Source organism: Ranitomeya variabilis, chromosome 3 (assembly GCF_051348905.1).
Source record: "Ranitomeya variabilis isolate aRanVar5 chromosome 3, aRanVar5.hap1, whole genome shotgun sequence".
In the NCBI taxonomy this organism is placed as follows: Eukaryota; Metazoa; Chordata; class Amphibia; order Anura; family Dendrobatidae; genus Ranitomeya; species Ranitomeya variabilis.
Genome location: NC_135234.1, coordinates 414,967,897 through 414,993,109, shown reverse-complemented (window position 1 = coordinate 414,993,109; position 25,213 = coordinate 414,967,897). Strand labels below are relative to the sequence as shown.

The window sequence follows — 25,213 nt, the reverse complement described above, 5'->3', positions numbered from 1 at the left end:
ATGAACTATAAATGTAAATTAGAGGTTCTTAGCACATATTTAGATCAAATTGTGTGAGCCCATCGACACAGACAAGGTAACCTCATGGGAGGCCACACTGAACAGACTGAATGCTCCTGTGCCTAGGCCCAAAAAATGAACTCAGCACACAAATGTTCAGGGCAGATGGGAACACACAATTTGATTAAAATGTGTGTTAAATATAGCAATAGTACAATTAAAATAAATTAATGATTATTCAATATTTGTGCACGTCTTCACTGACAGTGGAGCTGCATTTTTAGTACTTGTTAGAACAACTCCTGTAACATCACAACTGTGTTTTAGTCAGGTATATACACTATAATATCACAGCTCGTTTCAGTCAGGAACACTCTGAGGTGGGCCTACTATATTGGTGGGCGAGTCCTTGGAATCTGGTGGCGTGTTACCTGACAGCCCACATTTCTAATATGAGAATACACTTACTGCATGATCTGAACAGCTTCGTCCTAGGTAGCCATATTCCCTGACTAACCTTTCTCCTAGCCTTGGGCTCCTGATTGGATGTCGTCTACACATTAGCCATTTAAAGATCTGCTCATTAATCCCATAGTTTCCAATAGCCCTGCAATATTCTGATGTCAGACTATCATGTATGAAATCCTCTGTGATTCAAATGTTACCAGGCACAAAGAATGAAGAGCAATGTGACAATTCTAGGTTTATTTTCTATTTTTGTCAGCTGGGGGATTAAAACATCTATATATAACTTTCTTGTTATGTTCCTAGCGGGACTCCTATAAACAGCGTCTGTTTTATTAATCCCAAGTGGACACAAGCGGGGGAGTTGGAAGCACTTCTTATACTATGAGCAATATACTTTTACAGCTAAAGTCAAATGTTAGAATTGGATGGCAGCCATTTACATTGTCTGGGGCATTTGGCAAATGTCAAATATGAAGTCTCTTTAGATACATTCCTAAGAACGAAAAGGCAGAAATGCAAATGAAAAGGAGAAAATGAAAAGTGTTTCACCTGATAATTGTCTCATCGTCAATCTTCACAATGCAGTATGGATCACTGCTGCCTGTTCTAGAAACAGAAAATAGGTCAGTCATAAACTGTAAGTCAAAAAAGTCCATCCTTATTAGTATAATTACCAACCAGGAATTGACTAGTCACAACCCCTTCTCATTCCTCATGTTTGGCTCCAGTAAAATAAAAACACCTATACCCACCTCCCGTGCCAGCGCCATTCCAGTGGTGTTGGCACTCACATTTCCGGCGTTCATGTGAGGTTGTAACGGCACACGAGCCCTGCATCAATCAACGACAACTTCATTGGCCTCGCCTTCAGACTAATTGAACATCAACGGGAAGTCAGGGCTGTGGCTGTTCTCTAACGTCCTATTGATGTTTGATTTGTCCAAAGGAGGGAACAGTGTTGCCAGCGCTGACTAGAGGCAGGGCTCATGTGTCATAACATTCGCATGTGAGTCCTGGGAACACAAATGCTGACCCTGCTTTAACATCGACAACATGGGAGGTGAGGATAGGTGTTTTTATTTTAATGGGGCCAAACCTGAGGAATGAGAAGGTGTTGTGCTAGTAGTGGTCAACCCCTTTAATAGCACCTTTTAAATTTACATTTTTGTATTACTCAGGTATGACTCTGTGGCAGTGATACACATAAGCCGAGAGCTGTTACCTATTCTCATTCTTACAACTCTGGCCCAAGATGAACAAGTCCTAACCTAAAACAATCAATTTGCGCCCAAAGGTACCATCTTAAAGAGATTGTCCAATAGTTTGAAAAAAAAAAAAGATCCACAGATGTCCTAGTAAACAGAAAAACATACAAAAACCCAGTACTTCCACCTCTTCAATCCAAGATCCTTGAGCACATACAGTTAGGTCCAAATATATTTGGACAGAGACAACACTTTTCTAATTTTGGTTATAGACATTACCACAATGAATTTTAAACAAAACAACTCAGATGCAGTTGAAGTTCAGACTTTCAGCTTTCATTTGATGGTATCCACATTAAAATTGGATGAAGGGTTTAGGAGTTTCAGCTCCTTAACATGTGACACAGTGCACAGAAGTAACACAAAGTAGCAAAACAGCAGGCCTGACAATAAAAATTATCACGCAGTCCTCAAAGTTACGTATGTTTAAAAAAGACCTAAGTCCATCAAGTTCAACCTTCCTCTACCAATTGTACATTTTGTCACTAAATTAACTATAACCCACAATGTCATGTGTCATCATTGACTAATCATGTTCTACTGGAATAGGATGGATGAAAGGCTGGATGGGGAGAGAGTGTGTGGAGAGAGAGAGTTTGGAGAGAGAGAGTGTGTGTGGAAAGAGAGTGAGAGAGAGAAAGAGAAAGACAGAGAGAGAATACAGGAATACAATAGTATGTATGTACAGTTGAAACCAAAAGTCTACATACACTATACAGCTCTGGCAAAAATTAAGAGACCACTGCAAAATGTTCAGTTTGTCTGATTTTTCTCTTTATAGATATATTTTTGAGTAAAATGTAAATTGTTCTTTTATTCTATAAACTTCTGACAACATGTCCCCGAAGTTCCAAGCAATACTTTTTGTATTTTTTTCTGTCAAAGAAAAATGGTCAAAATTAAAGAAAAACAAACAGTGCTTTCAGACCTCAAATAATGCATAAAAAACAAGTTCATAATCATTTAGAAACAACAATACTAATATTTTAACTCAGGAAGAGTTCATAAATTAATATTTTGTGGAATAACTATTATTTTTGATCACAGACTTCATACGTCTTGGCATGCTTTCACACTGCTTCCGGCGCAAAAATGTTAGCAGTTCTTCTTTGTTTGATGTCTTGTGACTATCCATCATCCTTTTGATTACATTCCAGAGGTTTTTAATGGGATTCAGGTCTGGAGATTGGGCTGCCCATGACAGGGTTTTTCTCATGATGGGACCCCTTAAAAACTTGGTAGTCACCATCAGATCATCTTTGAATTGCAAAAGTGTAGTTACAAGTCTTTTTTATACCACAATGAACAGAGAATTAAACTCTATCAGCCTGTAAGAAAACCAACACTGAGAAAAATGGAAAATATGAAATAAAAATTTACCGTAGATTTCCCAAATTAGATCGGTAAGATAGATTTGATTGACTAGATCTGATTTATCGCACACGTCAAGTATCTCTGCTCTGGAATACTGCAAGTCTTACAAATGGCCTTCACAATTGCTTCCTATACAGGATTCCAGTTAAGACACAGCAACACTTTTCATGTTTATTTTCTTTAAATCAGAGGATACATAGGAAAAATGAGCGCCAATCGACAATATAAGCAACTTGTTACCGTAAGATAATATGATCTTTCCACCTCTTTTCATATTTTTAGTACTAACGACTAGCATATGCCTGTTTACATGAGGGGATGCAATGCTGACTAAAGATAATTTTTAGGTCTCATAAAAAAATGTGATCAATGACCAGGGAGTTATCAATTAGTATGCTTGCTTCCCATGGCCAAAAATTGGGAACATTTGAATGATCTAATGTTCTTCTGCTTTATAATCGCTCTGCGTAAAAGGCCCTTAAAAGGAATCTGTCAGCAGCTTTTTGATATTTAATCTGAACGCAGCATAATGTAAGGACAGATAGCCTGATTTCAGGGATGAGTCATTTGCTCAGCAGCTTGGTGTAGTTTCAATACAATCAGTGTTTTATCAGCAGGAGATCATTAGAGGACTACGTGTGCCAAGCAGTCCAGCTAATATGTGTAACCCCGCACCCACCACTGATTGCTGACAAAGTGTACACGGGAAGCTGTTAATCCAAGGAGTGGGGTTATACACATCTGAACAGTCATACCACTACAGCAGAGAAAATAGGGATTCTATCAAAACTAAAGCAAGCAATCCAGTAAGCGATACATTACTGGAATGAGGTTCTCAGTCCCTACATCAAGCTGTTCCCATATTACATAGCAAAAACCTGCTGACAAATACCCTTTAAGGCACTGTTTAAAAAAATGGAAAACAAATAAAAACTGTACATTTGCTGGGAAAAGTCAAAGAGCGCTGAAGACCTGGAAATAAATCTGGTAGATGCGCACTACAGTACTTTGCTCTGCCCTCGGTGCTGCACAGGAGCGCGGTGAAGGACACAGTGTGTGGACACATGAAACAGAGAAGGAGGATGGCGACCGCAAGAAGAAAGGAGGTGCCGGATCAAGACCAAACCGGACTAGACCACCTTGTCTGTAAGTATAAGAAAAGCTATTTTTTGGGATCTGCAGAGTGAATTGGGGACTTTTTATACAACATTCCAGTATGACCACGCTTTATATGGGGAAAACCTGGTGGCAGGTTCCCTTTAATAGCATTGCCTGATTCTTTTCAGAATGATAAAAATGTATTCGCCTGTCACTGTTTAGTTAGAGGACATCCGTTCTTGCTCTATGAGCATAATTTAAAATATACAGCTTTTGTATATAAAAATGTAAGGAATGAAATGAAAAGTATGAACTTAATCCACTTTAAACCTTAACAATGCATATTTATCTACCATTCAGGATGTCACCAAAAATGTATTTACAATAGCTAAGCAAACTGCAAAATACCACTTTGGCTCCATTTATCTTATTTGAAAAGGAAAGCAATGTGATTTCCCATCTGAGTGCTAGCAATCTCAGTTAAGTTAATTTCCAGTCATTAATTTCCTCTGATGCAGAAATAGCATGGATGCATCTGTTTCCTGAATGTGGAGTTTAAAAAAAACAAAAAAAACATTTTTTTTTCTTAACAAGCACTCCTATTTCAACATCCTACCTAAAGGATTGAAACTTAAAAAAAACCCTCTAATTTCCCCAAGTTCAGAATTAGAGGATCAACTGTTATACTTTAAATTCAGACAGTGAGTCTCAACCTATTGAAAATAAAAACAACATAAATCAAGTGAGAAATGATAAGAATCTGCAAAAAAAACCCTCTTATGTCTAATCTAAAAAAATGGGATCTTACATTACTACAATGAAGAGAATATGTTAGTTTGTACTGCATCCAGTTATTCAACAGCTCTTATCACTGACTAAGGCCCAAAGAAAACATATAGCCGGAAATTAAACTTGCTAAAGTTATCATCATAAAAATTCTAATATAATGCAGACACAAAGACAATTGATCTGCTAATTGACAATAATGTATAATAAATTGTCAGTTTTTCATCCAGAAAAAAAAACAATTTCTCATCCTTATTGTTGTCATGCAATTTGTGTAGCCATTGTTTACATCTGTATGCCACCTTTATGGCTGTTTTTTGTTTTACATCTTGAAGGCATTAATTTTTTTACATTGGAGCAGCCATTGACTTACAAAGGGCGAGTCTGATCTGTAACATGGATCAAAGTGTGATTTATTACACGCAGACAATTGGTCTACATGTAAAAAAATGTTCATGTGAACTAAAACATTGACTTGCATTGGTGAGTATCCTGTATGTATGCTACCTGTCCTGTATACGGACAGCAAACGGATGTTTCATGCACTCTTAGGCTGTTGTAGCTTGATCCAGGCACTAGCTTTGTCAGGGAAGACAGAAAACGGAAGGGGAAGAATTCTACAATGTAGCTGTCCTCTGCTCATGTGACACTTCTGCAGCTGAGAAAGTAATGTGAACCTGAATACTTGTGCAATGTGACTGTGTATGTATAATATATATCTATATATATAAGAGGCATCGTGATTACTCGCTAATCCCGCCCCCTGCACAGTAGCTCCGCCCCACCACATCAACACACACAATCCTGCCCCCACATTACCACACACAAACCCGCCCCCCACCACATCAACACACATAATTCCACCCCCCGTTATGATCTGGTGACCTTGGAGCCGCATGAAACTTTCTCTGGAGACGGTGGAACCTGTACTGACCGCAATCCTGAGCTAACACCGCAACTAGAAGTAGCCATGGGGTGTGCCTAACACTCCCTAGACACCTCGACACAGCCGGAGGACTAAATACCCCTATAGATGGAAATGGGAATGCTATCTTGCCTCAGAGCAGACCCCCAAAGGATAGGCAGCCCCCCACAAATAATGACTGTGAGTAGGAGAAGAATAGACACACGCAGGTAGAAAACAGGATTTAGCAGAAGAGGCCACTCTAGCTAAATAGGAAAGGATAGGACAGATAACTAGGCGGTCAGTATTAAAACCCTTCCAAAAATATCCACAGCAGATAATACAAAAAGTTCCACAATCTAACTAAAGACATGGAATGTATATCTGCCACTCCAGAGAATCCAGCAAGACTGAGAAAATACTGACACAATCTAAGCTGGACAAGAAAACACAAAGAATAGCACTGAATTGTGAAGCACACAACATGTGTGCCACAGGGAAGAAGAACCAGACACTTATCTTTGCTGATTTGGCAGAAAGGCAGGAGGAACCAGGCAGAGGTCCTACACCTCCCAACAACAATTGACAACTGGCAAGGACTAATGAATCCTGCACGCCTAAATACCCCAGTCAGATCTGCAATCAGCAGATACACCTGACCAGGGCTGCAACTCAGGGGCAACTGCATTACCACCTACAACCACCGGAGGGAGCCCAAAAGCAGAATTCACAACAGTACCCCCCCCTTGAGGAGGGGTCACCAAACCCTCACCAGAGCCCCCAGGCCGATCAGGACGAGCCAGATGAAAAGCATGAACCAAATCAGCAGCATGGACATCAGAAGCAAAAACCCAAGAATTATCCTCCTGGCCATAACCCTTCCATTTGACAAGGTACTGAAGCCTCCGCCTCGAAAAACGAGAATCCAAAATCTTCTCAACCACATACTCCAACTCCCCATCAACCAACACGAGGGCCGGAGGATCAACAGAGGGAACAACGGGCACCACATATTTCCACAATAAAGATCTATGGAAGACATTATGGATAGCAAAAGAGGCCGGAAGCACCAATCGAAAAGACACCGGATTAATAATCTCAGAAATCCTATAAGGACCAATAAACCGAGGCTTAAACTTAGGGGAAGAGACCTTCATAGGAACATGACGGGAAGACAACCAAACCAAATCCCCAACCCGAAGCCGGGAACCAACACACCGACGACGGTAAGCAAAACGTTGAGCCTCCTCCTGAGACAACACCAAATTGTCCACCACATGAGCCCAAATCTGCTGCAACCTGTCAACTACAGAATCCACACCAGGACAGTCAGAAGGCTCAACCTGCCCAGAAGAAAAACGAGGATGAAAAACAAAATTACAAAAAAAAGGCAAAACCAAAGTAGCCGAACTAGCCCGATTATTAAGGGCAAACTCGGCCAATGGCATAAAGGCCACCCAATCATCCTGATCGGCAGACACAAAGCATCTCAAATAAGTCTCCAAAGTCTAATTAGTTCGCTCAGTCTGGCCATTTGTCTGAGGATGGAATGCAGAAGAAAAAGACAAATCAATGCCCAGCCTAGCACAAAAGGCCCGCCAAAACCTAGAAACAAACTGGGAACCTCTGTCGGACACAATATTCTCCGGAATACCATGCAAACGAACCACATGCTGAAAAAACAACGGAACCAACTCTGAAGAGGAAGGCAATTTAGGCAAAGGCACCAAATGAACCATCTTAGAAAACCGGTCACAAACAACCCAGATAACCGGCATCCTATGGGAAACCGGAAGATCAAAAATAAAATCCATAGAAATATGCATCCAGGGCCTCTCAGGGACCGGCAATGGCAAAAGTAACCCACCAGCACGGGAACAACAAGGCTTGGCCCGCGCACAAGTCCCACAGGACTGCACAAAAGAACGCACATCACGTGACAACGAAGGCCACCAAAAGGACCTACCAACCAAATCTCTGGTACCAAAAATACCAGGATGACCAGCCAACACAGAACAGTGAACCTCAGAAATCACTCTACTAGTCCATCTGTCAGGAACAAACAATTTCCCCACAGGACAGCGGTCAGGTCTATCAGCCTGAAATTCCTGAAGAACCCGCCGTAAATCAGGGGAAATGGCAGAAAGGACCACCCCTTCTTTCAGAATGCCGACCGGTTCAAGGGCCTCAGGAGAATCAGGCAAAAAACTCCTAGAAAGGGCATCAGCCTTAATATTCTTAGAACCCGGAAGATACTAAACCACAAAATCAAAACAGGAAAAAAACAAGGACCATCGAGCCTGTCTAGGACTCAGCCGTTTGGCAGACACGAGGTAAATCAAATTCTTATGATCGGTCAGGACCACAATACGGTGCTTAGCTCCCTCAAGCCAATCACGCCACTCCTCAAACGCCCACTTCATAGCCAACAACTCCCGATTGCCAACATCATAATTGCGTTCAGCAGGCGAAAACTTGTGGGAGAACAAGGCACACGGTTTCATCAAAGAACCAACAGAATCCCTCTGAGACAAAACGGCCCCTGCCCCAATCTCAGAAGCATCAATCTCAACCTGAAACGGAAGAGAAACATCTGGTTGGCGCAACAACGGAGCAGAAGTAAATCGGCGTTTAAGCTCCTGAAAGGCAGAGACAGCCGCAGAGGACCAATTCACCACATCAGCGCCTTTTTTCGTCAAATCAGTCAAGGGTTTAACCATGCTGGAGAAGTTAGCAATGAAACGGCGATAAAAATTTGCAAAACCCAAAAATTTCTGAAGGCTCTTCACGGATGTGGGTTGAATCCAATCATGAATGGCCTGAACCTTAACCGGATCCATCTCCATAGATGAGGGAGAAAAAATAAAGCCCAAAAAAGAAACCTTCTGCACCCCAAAGAGACACTTAGACCCCTTCACAAACAAAGCATTGTCACGAAGGATCTGAAATACCATCCTGACCTGTTCCACATGAGACTTCCAATCATCGGAAAAAATCAAAATATCGTCCAAGTATACAATCAAGAATTTATCAATATAAGTCCGGAAGATATCATGCATGAAGGATTGAAAAACAGATGGAGCGTTAGTGAGCCCGAATGGCATCACAAGGTATTCAAAATGGCCTTCGGGCGTATTAAACGCAGTTTTCCATACATCACCCCGTTTAATACGAACAAGATTATATGCCCCCCGAAGGTCAATCTTAGTAAACCAACTAGCCCCCTTAATCCTAGCAAACAAATCGGAAAGCAAAGGTAAAGGGTATTGAAACTTGACCGTGATCTTATTCAAGAGGCGATAATCAATACAAGGTCTCAAGGAGCCATCCTTCTTAGCAACAAAAAAAAAACCTGCTCCTAACGGTGAAGAAGATGGCCGAATATGCCCTTTCTCCAAAGACTCCTTAACATAACTCCGCATGGCGGTATGTTCAGGCACAGACAGGTTGAAAAGTCGACCCTTAGGAAACTTACTGCCTGGAATCAAGTCAATAGCACAATCACAGTCCCTGGGCGGTGGAAGGGAACTGGACTTGGGCTCATCGAATACATCCTGAAAATCAGACAAAAACTCTGGAATTTCAGAAGAGGAAGGAGAGGAGATTGACATCAAAGGAACATCATTATGAACCCCCTGACAACCCCAACTAGTCACAGACATAGATTTCCAGTCCAATACAGGATTATGTACCAGCAACCACGGGAAACCCAGCACGATAACATCATGCAAATTATGCAACACCAGAAATCGACAATCTTCCTGATGGGCTGGCGTCATGTGCATGGTCACCTGTGTCCAAAACTGAGGCTTATTTTTAGCCAAAGGTGTAGCATCAATCCCCCTTAAAGGAATAGGGTTCTGCAAAGGCTGCAAGGGAAAATCACAACGCCTGGCAAACTCAAAATCCATTAAGTTCAAGGCGGCGCCTGAATCCACAAACGCCATGACAGAGAATGATGACAATGAGCAAATCAAGGACACCGATTAACAGAAATTTAGGTTGTACAGTACTGATGGTAGCGATCCTCTTTGTCCGCTTAGGGCAGACTGAAATGACATGAGAAGCGTCGCCACAATAATAACACAACCCATTCTGACGTCTGAATCCTTGTCGTTCCGTTCTAGACAAAATCCTATCACACTGCATTGGCTCAGGAATTGGCTCTGAGGACGATGCCACAGCGCGCACAGTTCTACGCTCCCGCAAGCGCCGATCAATCTGAATGGCCAGAGACATAGAATCACTCAGACCGGAAGGCGTGGGAAACCCCACCATAACATCTTTAACGGATTCAGAAAGACCCTTTCTGAAAATTGCCGCCAAAGCATCATCATTCCATTTAGTCAACACAGACCATTTTCTAAATTTCTGACAAAACAATTCTGCCGCCTCTTGACCCTGAGACAGGGCCAACAAGGTTTTCTCTGCTTGATCCACAGAATTAGGTTCATCATATAATAAACCTAAAGCCTGAAAAAAAGGAATCTACATTAAGCAAGGCCGGATTCCCAGATTCCAGAGAAAATGCCCAATCCTGTGGATCACCACGCAGCAGGGAGATGACAATTTTAACCTGCTGAATGGAATCACCGGAGGATCGCGGTCTCAGAGCAAAAAACAATTTACAATTATTTTTAAACCCCCAAAATTTGGACCTATCACCAAAAAACAAATCAGGAGTAGGAATCTTCGGTTCTAAAGCTGGAGTTTGAACAATATAATCAGAAATACCCTGTACCCTAGCAGCAAGCTGGTCTACACAAGAAGCTAATTCCTGAACATCCATGCTGGCACAAGACTCCTCAGCCACCCATAAAGAGGGAAAAAAAGACAAAACAGACTGCAGAAAAAAAAATGGCTCAACACTTTTCTTCCCTTCTTCTGAGATGCATTTAACTCATTATGGGCCAGTTGTACTGTTATGATCTGGTGACCTTGGAGCCGAATGAAACTTTCTCTGGAGACGGTGGAACCTGTACTGACCGCAATCCTGAGCTAACACCGCAACTAGAAGTAGCCGTGGGGTGTGCCTAACACTCCCTAGACACCTCGACACAGCCGGAGGACTAAATACCCCTATAGATGGAAATGGGAATGCTATCTTGCCTCAGAGCAGACCCCCAAAGGATAGGCAGCCCCCCACAAATAATGACTGTGAGTAGGAGAAGAATAGACACACGCAGGTAGAAAACAGGATTTAGCAGAAGATGCCACTCTAGCTAAATAGGAAAGGATAGGACAGATAACTAGGCGGTCAGTATTAAAACCCTTCCAAAAATATCCACAGCAGATAATACAAAAAGTTCCACAATCTAACTAAAGACATGGAATGTATATCTGCCACTCCAGAGAATCCAGCAAGACTGAGAAAATACTGACACAATCTAAGCTGGACAAGAAAACACAAAGAATAGCACTGAATTGTGAAGCACACAACATGTGTGCCACAGGGAAAAAGAACCAGACACTTATCTTTGCTGATTTGGCAGAAAGGCAGGAGGAACCAGGCAGAGGTCCTACACCTCCCAACAACAATTGACAACTGGCAAGGACTAATGAATCCTGCACGCCTAAATACCCCAGTCAGATCTGCAATCAGCAGATACACCTGACCAGGGCTGCAACTCAGGGGCAACTGCATTACCACCTACAACCACCGGAGGGAGCCCAAAAGCAGAATTCACAACACCCCCCACCACATTACCACACACAAACCCGCCCCCCACCACATTACCACGCACAATCCCACCCCCCACCACATTACCACACACAATTCCGCCCCCACCACATTACCACACACAATCCCCCCACCACATTACCACACACGATCCCGCCCCCATCACATTACCACACACAATCCCGCCCCCACATTACCACACAATCACCCCACCGCATCATCACACATAATCCCACCCACCCACCACATTACCACACATAATCCCGCCCCCACCACATCACACATAATCCCACCCCCCAACACTTCACCACACATAATGCCGCCCCCCACCACATGACCACACATAATCCCGCTCCCCACCACATGACCACACATAATCCCGCCCCCAACCACATCACCACACATAATCCCACCCCCCACCACATAACCACACATAATCCCACCCCCACCTCATTACCACACATAATCCCGCCCCCCACCACATCACCACCCATAATCCTGCCCCCCACCCCATTACCACAAAATCCTGCCCCCCCACCCCATCACCACACATAATCCCGCCCCCCCACCCCATCACCACACATAATCCCACCCCCACCACATCACCACACATAATCCTGCCCCCCACCACACTACCACACATAATCCCGCCCCCCACCACATAACCACACATAATCCCTCCCCCCACCACATTACCACATATAATCCCGCCCCCCACCACATCACCACACATAATCCTGCCCCCCACCACATTACCACACGAGGCTCCGTTCTCACACATTACCACACGAGGCTCCGTCCTCACACATTACCACACGAGGCTCCGTCCCCACACCTTACCACACGAGGCTCTGTCCTCACACATTACCACACGAGGCTCCGTCCCCACACATTACCACACGAGGCTCCGTCCCCCCACATTACCACACGAGGCTCCGTCCTCACACACTAACACACGAGGCTCCGTCCCTCCACATTATCACACGGGGCTTCGTCCCCACACATTACCACACGAGGCTCCGTCCTCACACATTACCACACGAGGCTGCATCCCAACACATTACCACACGAGGCTCTGTCCTCACACATTACCACGAGGCTCCGTTCCCCCACATTACCACACGAGGCTCCGTCCCCCCACATTACCACACGAGGCTCTGTCCTCACACATTACCACATGCAGCACTTCCTTTCTATGTAATTCAACCACTTAGCAATGAGCATGCCGAGCGTTAGCTGGCTGGAAACAGCTAGTTTATATATATGTATACAGCGGGTGAAATAAGTATTGAACACATCACCAATTTTCTAAGTAATTACAGTGGAATGTAAAAGTTTGAGGAGCCCTGGTCAAAATTACTGTTATTCTGAACAGTTAAGCAAGTTGAAGATGAAATTATCTCTAAAAGGGCTTAAGTTAAAGATTTTTTACATTTTAAAAATTACAAAAAAAAAATGGGCAAATGCATCATTTCTCCATAAACTGGCCACAACCAGGGGACACCTGGTCGTGTCCGGTTTATGGTGAAATGATTACGGCCTTACGATTATGGCCCTAACAGTGCTCACTGGAACCTTTATTCTTCTGTAACCAATGCCATCAGCATGTTTTCAGCAATAAGGTTGCGAAGGTCTTAAGACAGCTCATCATGAGATGTTTCTTGTGCGGCACCTTGGTAACGAGACCCGTTTTTTAAGGCCATCAGTTGTACCAGCTGATATTATTTTGCACTAAGTGGCAGGATTGCTTTCTAATTACTGATAGATTTCAGCTGGTGTCATGACTTACAATGGTCTTTTGTAGCTCTCTTACTTTATGTATTCAATACTTTTTTTATATGCTATTTCTAATTATTACACATAAGGTAATTTGTGGAGATCTATAGTTTGATTTATTTGCCTGTGTAGATTGGATGGATTGTTACTGACATCTGGTGTGAATTTAATGTAGCATCTTTAACCCCTTAACGACCGCCGATACGCCTTTTAACGGCGGCCGCTAAGGGTACTTAATCCACAGCGCCGTTAATTAACGGCGCTGTGGAAAAAGTGAATAGCGCCCCCCAGAGTCAGATTTTCTCTGGGGTCTCGGTTGCCGAGGGTAGCCGAGACCCCAGAGAACATGATTCGGGGGGTTTTTACCGACCCCCGAGTTGCGATCGCCGGTAATTAACCGTTTACCGGCGGTCGCAACAAAAAAAAAAAAAACGCGATTTGTCGTTTAATTTCTCTGTCCTCCGATGTGATCGCACATCGGAGGACAGAGAAATGTGGTCCCCGATGGCCCCCAATAGCCCCCCAATACTCACCTACCTCCCCCGGTGCTCCTCGTGTCTCCCCATGGGCGCCGCCATCTTTTTTCCGGGAAAAAATGGCGGGCGCACGCGCAGTGCGCCCGCCGCCCGGCACCCGGAAGATCTTTGGGGTCTCGGCTGCCGGGGTAGCCGAGACCCCAAAGAACATGATCGGGGTCGGTTTGCACCGACCCCTGCTTTGCGATCGCCGGTAATTAACAGTTTACCGGCGACTGCAAAAAAAAAAAAAAAAAAGCGATCAGTTATTTCTCTGTCCTCTGATGTGATCGCATATCAGAGGACAGAGAAATAGGGGGATTCGGGGACCCTATCATACTCACCCGGGGTCCCTGGGTCCTCTTCTGTCTTCTCCTGCCAGCCGGCTTTTTCATCATGGCGGGCGCATGCGCAGTGCGCCCGCCATCTGCTGCCATCTGCCGGCCGGCAGGAGAAGACAAGTTGGGGCTAAAATTAGGGTTAGGGTTAGGGTTAGAGTTAGGGTTAGGGTTAGAGTTAGGGTTAGAGTTAGGGTTAGGGTTAGAGATAGGGTTAGAGTTAGGGTTGGGGCTAAATTTAGGGTTAGGGTTAGGGCTAGGGTTAGGCTACTTTCACACTAGCGTTTTTTGGCTTCCATCGCAATGCGTCGTTGGAGAAAAAACGCATCCTGCAAAAGTGCTTGCAGGATGCGTTTTTTCTCCATTGGCTTGCATTAGCGACGCATTGCGACGGATTGCCACATGTCGCATCCGTCGTGCGACGGATGCGTCGTGCTTTGGTGGACCGTCGACACAAAAAAAACTACATGCAACTTTTTTGTGCGACGTGTCCGCCATTTCCGACCGCGCATGCATGGCCGGAACTCCACCCCCGCCTCCCCGCACCTCACAATGGGGCAGCGGATGCGTTGAAAAAACAGCATCCGCTGCACCCGTTGTGCGGCGCTTACAACGCTAGCGTCGGTACGTCGGCCCGACACACTGCGATGGGCCGAGTACGACGCTAGTGTGAAAGTAGCCTTAGGCTTCTTTCACACTTGCGTCGGTACGGGGCGGTCGCAATGCGTCGGCCCGATGTACCGACGCACGTTGTGAAAATTGTGCACAACGTGGGCAGCGGATGCAGTTTTTCAACGCATCCGCTGCCCAGTCTATGTCCTGGGGAGGAGGGGGCAGAGTTACGGCCACGCATGCGCGGAAATGGCGGACGCGACGTACAAAAAAAAGGTTACATTGAACTTTTTTTGTGACGACGGGGGCTAAAGTTATGGTTAGGGTTGGGGCTAAAGTTAGGGTTGGGGCTAAAGTTAGGGTTAGAGTTGGGATTAGGGTTAGGGTTTGGATTAGGGTTGGGATTAGTGTTACGTTTGGGATTAGGGTTGGGATTAGAGTTAGGGTTGGGATTAGGGTTAGGGGTGTGTTGGATTTAGGGTTTTGATTAGGGTTATGGTTAGGGTTGAGATTAGGGCTGTTTTGGGGTTAGGGTTGTGATTATCGTTAGGGTTGTGATTAGGATTATGGATCGGGTTGAGATTAGGGTTAGGGGTGTGTTGGGGTTAGGGTTGGAGTTAGAATTGGGGGGTTTCCACTGTTTAGGTACATCAGGGTGTCTCCAAACACGACAGCCAATTTTGCGCTAAAAAAGTCAAATGGTACTCCCTCCCTTCTGAGCTCTGCCGTGTGTCCAAACAGTGGTTTACCCCCACATATGGGGCATCAGCGTACTCGGGATAAATTGGACAACAACTTTTGGGGTCCAATTTCTCCTGTTACCCTTGTGAAAATAAAAACTTGGGGGCTAAAAATCTTTTTTGTTGGAAAAAAAAATATTTTTTTATTTTCACTACTCTGCATTATAAACTTCTGTGAAGCACTTGAGCTTTCAAAGTTCTCACCACATATCTAGATAAGTTCCTTAGGGGGTCTAGTTTCCAAAATTTGGTCACTTGTGGGGGTTTCTACTGTTTAGGTACATTAGGGGTCTGCAAACGCAACATAACGCCCGCAGACAATTCTATTAAAGTCTGCATTCCAAAATGGCGCTCCTTCCCTTCCAAGCTCTGCCGTGCGCCCAAACAGTGGTTTACCCCCACATATGGGGTACCAGCATACTCAGGACAAATTGGACAACAACTTTTGGGGTCCAATTTCTCTTGTTACCCTTGTGAAAATAAAAATTTGGGGGCTAAAAAAATCTTTTTTGTGGGAAAAAAATATTTTTTATTTTCACTACTCTGCATTATAAACTTCTGTGAAGCACTTGGGCATTCAAAGTTCTCACCACATATCTAGATAAGTTCCTTGGGGGGTCTATTTTCCAAAATGGGGTCACTTGTTGGGGGTTTCTACTGTTTAGGTACATTAGGGGTCTGCAAACGCAACATAACGCCCGCAGACAATTCTATCAAAGTCTGCATTCCAAAATGGCGCTCCTTCCCTTCCGAGCTCTGCCGTGCGCCCAAACAGTGGTTTACCCCCACATATGGGGTACCAGCATACTCAGGACAAATTGGACAACAACTTTTGGGGTCCAATTTCTCTTGTTACCCTTGCGAAAATAAAAACTTGGGGGCTAAAAAATCTTTATTGTTAAAAAATATATTTTTTATTTTCACGACTCTGCATTATAAACTTCTGTGATGCACTTGGGCATTCAAAGTTCTCACTACACATCTAGATAAGTTCCATGGGGGGTCTAGTTTCCAAAATGGGGTCACTTTTGGGGGGTTTCTACTGTTTAGGCACATTAGGGGCTCTCCAAACGCGACATGGCGTCCGATCTCAATTCCAGTCAATTTTGCATTGAAAAGTCAAATGGCGCTCCTTTGCTTCCGAGCTCAGCCATGCGCCCAAACAGTGGTTTACCCCCACATATGGGGTGTCGGCGTACTCAAGACAAATTGTACAACAGCTTCTGGGGTCCATTTTCTCCTGTTACCCTTGGTAAAATAAAAATTTGGAGGCAAAAAGATCATTTTTGTAGAAAAAAATGAGATTTTTTATTTTCACGGCTCTACGTTATAAACTTCTGTGAAGCACTTGGGGGTTCAAAGTGCTCACCACACATCTAGATAAGTTCCTTAAGGGGTCTAGTTTCCAAAATGGTGTCATATGTGGGGGGTCTCTACTGTTTAGGCACATCAGCGGCTCTCCAAACGTGACATGGCGTCCGATCTCAATTCCAGCCAATTCTACATTGAAAAAGTAAAACGACACTCCTTCTCTTCCAAGCTCTGCGGTGCGCCCAAACAGTGGTTTACCCCCATATATGGGGTATCAACGTACTCAGGAGAAATTGCACAACAACTTTTGTGGTCTAATTTCTCCTGTTACCCTTGTGAAAATAAAAATTTGGGGGCAAAAAGATCATTTTTGTAGAAACAAATTAGATTTTTTATTTTCACGGCTCTACGTTATAAACTTCTGTGAAGCATTTGGGGGTTCAAAGTGCTCACCACACATCTAGATAAGTTCCTTAAGGGGTCTAGTTTCCAAAATGGTATCACTTGTGGGGGGTTTCCACTGTTTAGGCACATCAGGGACTCTCCAAACGCGACATGGCATCCGATCTCAATTCCAGCCAATTCTGCATTGAAAAAGTCAAACGGTGCTCCTTCACTTCCAAGCTCTGCGGTGCGCCCAAACAGTGGTTTACCTCCACATATGGGGTATCGACGTACTCAGGAGAAATTGCACAACAACTTTTGTGGTCTAATTTCTCCTGTTACCCTTGTGAAAATAAGAATTTGTGGGCGAAAAAATCATTTTTGTGAAAACAAATGCGATTTTTTATTTTCACGGCTCTACGTTATAAACTTCTGTGAAGCACTTGGGGGTTCAAAGTGCTCACCACACATCTAGATAAGTTCCTTGGGGGGTCTAGTTTCCAAAATGGTGTCACTTGTGGGGGGTTTCCACTGTTTAGGCACATTAGGGGCTCTCCAAACGCGACATGGCGTCCGATCTCAATTCCAGCCAATTCTGCATTGAAACAGTCAAACGGTGCTCCTTCACTTCCAAGCTCTGCGGTGCGCCCAAACAGTGGTTTACCTCCACATATGGGGTATCGGCGTACTCAGGAAAAATTGCACAACAAAATTTGTGGTTAAATTTCTGTTTTTACACTTGTGAAAATTAAAAAAAATGGTTCTGAAGTAAAATGTTTGCAAAAAAAAGTTAAATGTTCATTTTTTTCTTCCACATTGTTTTAGTTCCTGTGAAGTACGTAAAGGGTTAATAAACTTCTTGAATGTGGTTTTGAGCAGCTTGAGGGGTGCAGTTTTTAGAACGGTGTCACACTTGGTTATTTTCTATCATATAGACCCCTCAAAATCACTTCAAAGGTGATGTGGTCCCTAAAAAAAACATGGTGTGGTAAAAATGAGAAATTGCTGGTCAACTTTTAACCCTTATAACTCCCTAACAAAAAAAAAAATTGTTTCCAAAATTGTGCTGATGTAAAGTAGACATGTGAGAAATGTTATTTATTAACTATTTTTTGTGACATATCTCTCTGATTTAAGGGCATAAAAATACAAAGTTTGAAAATTGCAAAATTTTAAAAATTTTCGCCATATTTCCATTTTTTTCATAAATAATCGCAAGTAATATCGAACAAATGTTACCACTATCTTGAAGTACAACATGTCACGAAAAAACAATCTCAGAATCAGCGGGATCCGATAAAGCGTTCCAGAGTTATAACCTCATAAAGTGACACTGGTCAGAATTGTAAAAATTGGCTCGGTCATTAAGTACCAAATTGGCTCTGTCACTAAGGGGTTAGGAATACATTTACTTAGAACATTGGTGCGGTGTTCAACACTTATTTCACCCACTGTGTATATACACACACATACACACATACATATTTATAGATGTGTAAGATATATCAATATTTGCATATACTTTATAAGTGTGTATGTATGTATATATACACTGTGTGCAAAATTATTAGGCAAGTTGTATTTTAGAGGATTTTTATTATTGATCAACAACTATGTTCTCAATCAACCCAAAAGACTCATAAATATCAAAGCTTAATATTTTTGGGAGTTGGAGTGGGCTTTTTTTAGATTTGGCTATCTTAGGAGACTATCTGTTTGTGCAGGTAACTATTACTGTGCAGAGTTATTTGGCAACTTAATAAAAACCAAATATATTCCCATCTCACTTGTTTATTTTCACCAGGTAAACCAATATCACTGCACAAAATTTAGAAATAAACATTTCTGACATGCAAAAACAAAGCCCAAAAAAATTAGTGACCAATATAGCCACCTTTCTTTATGATGACGCTCAGCAGCCTTCCATCCATAGATTCTGTCAGTTGTTGATCTGTTTACGATCAACATTGCGTGCAGCAGCCACCACAGCCTCCCAGACACTGTTCGGAGAGGTGTACTGTTTTTCCTCCTTTTAGATCTCACATTTTATGAGGGACCACAGGTTCTCTATGTGGTTCAGATCAGGTGAACAAGGGGGCCATGTCATTATTTTTTCTTTTTTGAGACCTTTACTGGCCAGCCACGCTGTGGAGTAGTTGGACGCATGGAGCATTTGAGGCATGGAGTAGTTGAAGGTGTGATGGAGCATTGTCCTGCATGAAAATCATGTTTTTCTTGAACGATACCGACTTCTTCCTGTACCACTGCTTGAAGAAGTTGTATTCCAGAAACTGGCAGTAGGACTGGGAGTTGAGCTTCACTCCATCCTCAACCCGAAAAGGTCTCACAAGTTCATCTTTGATGATACCAGCCCATAACAGTACCCCACCTCCACCTTGCTGGCGTCTGAGTCGGAGTGGAGCTCTCTGCCCTTTACTGATCCAGCCTATGGCCCATCCATCTGGCCCATCAAAAGTCACTCTCATTCATCAGTCCATAAAACCTTTGAAAAGTCAGTCTTAAGATATTTCTTGGCCCAGTCTTGACGTTTTATCTTATGTTTCTTGATCAAAAGTGGTCGTTTTTCAGCCTTCCTTACATTGGCCATGTTCCTGAGTATTGCACACCTTGTGCTTTTTGTTACTCCAGTAACGTTGCAGCTCTGAAATATGGCAAAACTGGTGGCAAATGGCATCTTTGCAGCTTCACGCTTGATTTTTCTCATTTCATGGGCAGTTATTTTGCGCCTTTTTTGCCCAACATGCTTTTTGCATCCCTGTTGGCTATTTGCCATGAAACGTTTGATTGTTCGGTGATCACTTTTCAAAAGTTTGGCAATTTCAAGACTGCTGCATCCCTCTGCAAGACATCTCACAATTTTGGACTTTTCAGAGCCCGTCAAATCTCTCTTCTGACCCATTTTGCCAAAGGAAATGAAGTTGCCTAATAATTAAGCACACCTTATATAGGGTTTTGATGTCATTACACAACACCCCTCCTCATTACAGAAATGCACATCACCTGATTTACTTAATTGGTAGTTGGCTCTCAAGTCTGAACAGCTTGGAGTAGGACAACATGTAAAAAAAGTATCATGTGATCAAAATACAACTTGCCTAATAATTCTGCACACAGTGTACAGTTGAAACCGGAAGTTTCCATACACTATATAAAAGACACATATACATGTTTTTCTCAATATCTGACATGAAATCGGAATAAACCTTTCCCGTTTTAGGTCAGTTAGGATTACCATAATTATTAATATTTGCCAAATGCCAAAATAATGAGAGAGAGAATGTTTTAAGGCATTTTTATTACTTACTGCAAAGTAAGTTTATATACTTTTCATTAGTATTTGGTACCATTGCCCTTAAACTGAATGACTTGGGTCAATCGTTTGGGATATCCTTCCACAAACTGATCCAGCTTTGTAGGTCGCCTTGCTCTCTCACCTGCCTTTTCAGGTTTACGCATACATTTTTTTTCAATAGGATTGAGATCAGGGATTTGTGATGGGAACTCCAAAACATTGACTTTGCTATACTTAAGCTACTTTGTTACCATTTTGGCAGTATACTTTGGGTGATTGTTCATTTGGAAGACCCAAGCTTTAACTTCCTAGCTGATATGTTAAGATGTTGCTTCAGTATTGACACATAATCTTCTTCTCTCATGATGCCATCTATTTTGTGAAGTGCCTCAGTCCCTCCTGCAACAAAACAACCCCGCAACATGATGCGATGCTGCCACCCCCATGTTTCACAGTTGAGGTGGTGTTCTTAGGCTTCCAATCTTCTCCCTTTTTCTTCCAAACGTAACAATGGTCATTATCCCCAAAAAGTTAAATTTTAGTTTCATCAGACCACAGGAAATGTCTCCAAAAATTAAGGTCTTTGTTCCTGTGTAAATATGCAAACGTTAATCTGGCTTTTTTGTGTTTCTTTTGGAGTAATGGCTCTTCGTGGCAGAGTGGCCTTTCAGCCCTTGTTGATACAGTACTCGTTTCACTGTGGATATTGACACAATCTTACCAGCTTCCTTCATCATCTTCACAAGGTCTCTTGCTTTTGTCCTTGGGTTGATATACACATGTCTGATCAAATCACGTTCATCTCTGGGACACAGAACCCGTCTCCTTCCTGAACGGTATGATGGCTGGACATTCCCACCTTGTTTGTACTTGCATATAATTGTTTGTACAGATGAACGAGGCACCTTCAGGTAATTGTAATTCAGGAAATTGTACCCAAGGATGAGCCAGACTTGCGCAACTCCACAATTTTCTTCCTGATACCTTGGCTGATTTCTTGAGACTTTCCCATTATCCTACATAAAGCAGTGTGTTTTAGGTGTGCATTAAAATACATCCACATGTGTGTCTCTAGTTAACTCAGATGTTGCCAAAAAAAACTATCAGGTGCTTCCAAACACATGACATCATCATATGGGCAGTCCAGAATTGTTTAAAGGCATAGTAATCTTAGTGTATATAAACTTTTGACTTTGCAGTAAGTAATAAAAATGTGTTAAAACATTCTCTCTCTCTCATTATTCTGGCATTTGGCAAAAATTAATAATTATGGTAATCCTAATTGACCTAAAACGGGAAAGGTTTATTCTGATTTCATTTCAGATACTGAGAAAAACATGCATATGTGTCTTTTTTTTATAGTGTATGTACACTTCTGGTTTCAACTGCATGCGTACTACATGTAGGTATAAATGTCTGTATTGTATACAGTACTATATACTGTATGTGCAGTACAATATGTGTGAAGTATAGCAGTACTATAACTGCATATACAGTAGCAGTATTATAAATGTATATCTGTGTGTGATGTTCTGGTATATATGTTGCATAATCTTTTTTTTATAAGGGGGGGACACATTTAGTTAAATACTTGGTGTGCATCGTCACCCATGTATTAGGTATATCTTTGCTAGAAATGTCTAGCCCCAGCTTTGGATAAGGTTCTGGTCTAAAGGTAAGTAAACATAGAAAACAATCACTCAAAAGTATTTAGTGTACAGATTAATCTTAATGAAAATGTCACTGGCTTTAAATGTCATGACTTGATGTGCTGGTTTTAGATATCACTATTGTACACCTACTAAAACTACTGAATTATCTTACTGTGAATTTTTTTTAAACTAAAGGATGCGGATTTTCAATGCCTGAGCCAAGTTTCATTCTGATTTAGGTTTTGAGCCTATGTTATCAGTGAAAACAGATGGCTTTGTGGATAATCACATTCTAAATTATTCTCCATGAAGCATATGTTCAACAATTGCAGCTAGTATTGGAAAATAACTCTAGCATCTGAAAGGTAATAATTGTTATGCTAAAGTAAAGAAACAGACAAAAATAACATCTATTACAGCAGCAAAATAAATGCCAATAATATATTTAGATGATAAAAACATATTAGATATTCATAAGTGACTGCTTACACTAGAATGGAATATCTGGCGCTTCATACCAAAGCTTACAGTATGTCTATTCATATCATACAACACATTCACTACGGACACAAAGAAGCACATAAATATTTTAAGTGTCACCCTGAAGTCTTTAGAAATGTTCATGAAACCTCATTTTGAAATTAAACAGCTTCATTTTCTTTTTTATCTCGGTTCAATAATGTATACTTCAGGTTATGCATACACTACATTTGGCAATATGTCTGAAATAAGCTTTAAAAATGTTCAAATGTGCACACTTTTTATAATCATAGATTCTGGTAGGCATATCCAAATGTGTTAATAAACATTTGCACTGTATACATAAGAATCTTTCAGATATTAAGAGAAAAAAAAGGGAAAAAAAAGATTAGACAAACCAACTAATAGCAACACAAGTACCGACTTAGCAAATAGTAGTAATACCTTTTCTGTGCCGGATGGCTGTCTAGCTAAGTGCATTGGTGTTGCTGACAGGGCTGTATTTGCCACTAGGCACTTGAGGGCACGTGCCTAGGGTGGGACGATGCTGGGGGGGGTGGCACCTGAGCAAGTTTTTTTATTTTTAATTTAAGTCCGGGGTCATCTCCCGACCGACCGCCCCCCCGGCCGTAAGCCTGCCCGCCCGCCTGCCTCCCTGCCTCCTTGAAGACGTCATACTCACCCTACTCCAGCGATGCCTGGTCTCAGTGCCAGCAGCTCGACCTGTGTGAGCGGTCACGTGGTACCGCTCATTAAGGTGAAGAATATGGATGCATATTCATGACCTTAATGACGGTACCACATGACCGCTCAGGCAGGAAGGTGCTGCGCCGGGACAGAGATGGAGGGATGTTCGGTGCGGAGTGGGAAAGGTGAGTATGACAGCCAGGGAGGAGTGGGGGAGCATGAAGGAGGGGGGGTGAGATGAACCATGAATACAGGATAGGAGGGGGAGTGAGATGAGCCATGCATACAGGATGGGAGGGGGGTGAGATGAGCCATGCATACAGGATGGGAGGAGGGGGGGTGAGGAGAGCCATGCATACAGGATGGGAGGGGGGAGATGAGCCATGCATAAAGGATGGGAGGGGGGACATGAGCCATGCATACAGGATGGGAGGGGGGAGATGAGCCATGCATACAGGATGGGAGGGGGGACATGAGCCATGCATACAGGATGGGAGGGGGGAGATGAGTCATACATACAGGATGGGAGGGGGGAGATAAGCCATGCATACAAGATGGGAGGGGGGGCATTATACAGTATGGAGCATCATGTGTGGCCATTATACAGTATGGAGCATCATGTGTGGCCATTATACAGTATTGAGCATCATGTGTGGCCATTATACAGTATAGAGCACTGTGTGGCCATTATACAGTATGGAGCATCATGTGGGGCCATTATACAGTATAGAGCACTGTGTGGTCATTATACAGTATGGAGCACTGTGTGGTCATTATACAGTATGGTGCACTGTGTGGCCATTATACAATATGGAGCATCATGTGGGGCCATTATACAGTATTGAGCATCATGTGTGGCCATTATACAGTATAGAGCACTGTGTGGTCATTATACAGTATGGAGCACTGTGTGGTCATTATACAGTATGGTGCACTGTGTGGCCATTATACAATATGGAGCATCATGTGGGGCAATTATACAGTATTGAGCATCATGTGTGGCCAGTATACAGTATAGAGCACTGTGTGGCCATCATACAGTATTGAGCATCATGTAGGGTCGTTATACAGTACTAGATGGTGGCCCAATTCAAACGCATCGGGTATTCTAGAATATCTATGTATGTATGTATATAGCAGGCACATAGTATATAGCACAGGCCATGTAGTATATAGCAGACAAATACTATGTGGCCTGTGCTATATAGTATGTGGCTGCTATATACATACATATTGTAGAATACCCGATGCGTTAATACAGGCCACGCAGTATATAACTGTGGCCATGCAGTATACAACACAGCCCACGTACTATATAACACAGCCCACGCAGTATTTAGCAGCCATGCAGTATATAACACAGGCCAAACAGTATATAACACAGCCCACGTAATATATAGCACAGCCCACGTAGTATATCACACAGCCCACGCAGTATATAACACTGGCCACATAATATATTGCACAGCCCACGCAGTATCTAACACTGGCAACGTAGTATATAGCAGCCACGCAGTATATAACACAGACCACGTAGTATTTAGCAGTGTGGGCACCATATCCCTGTTAAAAAAAAAATATTTCAAATAAAAAATAGTTCTATACTCACCCACCGGGATCCAGCGAAGCTGTGCCGAGACGCGCGCGGCTGCCGCCATCTTCCATTCCCAGGATGCATTGCGAAATTACCCACATGACTTAGCGGTCTCGCGAGGGTCTTCTGGGCAATTTCGCAATGCATCTCTGGGAACGGAAGATGGCGGAGGCCGCGCGCGTCTCGGCTTACTACGGAAGGTGAGAATAGCAGGTTTTTTGTTTTTTTTATTATTT

General features: G+C 42.9%; 1 protein-coding gene across 4 annotated transcripts in view; it reads right to left on the bottom strand.

Moving 5' to 3' along the window:
- Nucleotides 1-25,213, bottom strand: part of LOC143816198 (ras GTPase-activating protein 4-like) — a 323,951-nt gene that overhangs the window by 141,817 nt on the left and 156,921 nt on the right. For 2 of the 4 annotated variants that reach the window (XM_077296292.1, XM_077296293.1), the window contains exon 2: nt 1,018-1,074. In XM_077296292.1, coding sequence (XP_077152407.1) covers nt 1,018-1,074 — 57 coding nt within the window. The remainder of the gene's footprint in view (nt 1-1,017; nt 1,075-25,213) is intronic. The other 2 variants (XM_077296294.1, XM_077296295.1) reach the window with 1 other exon arrangement.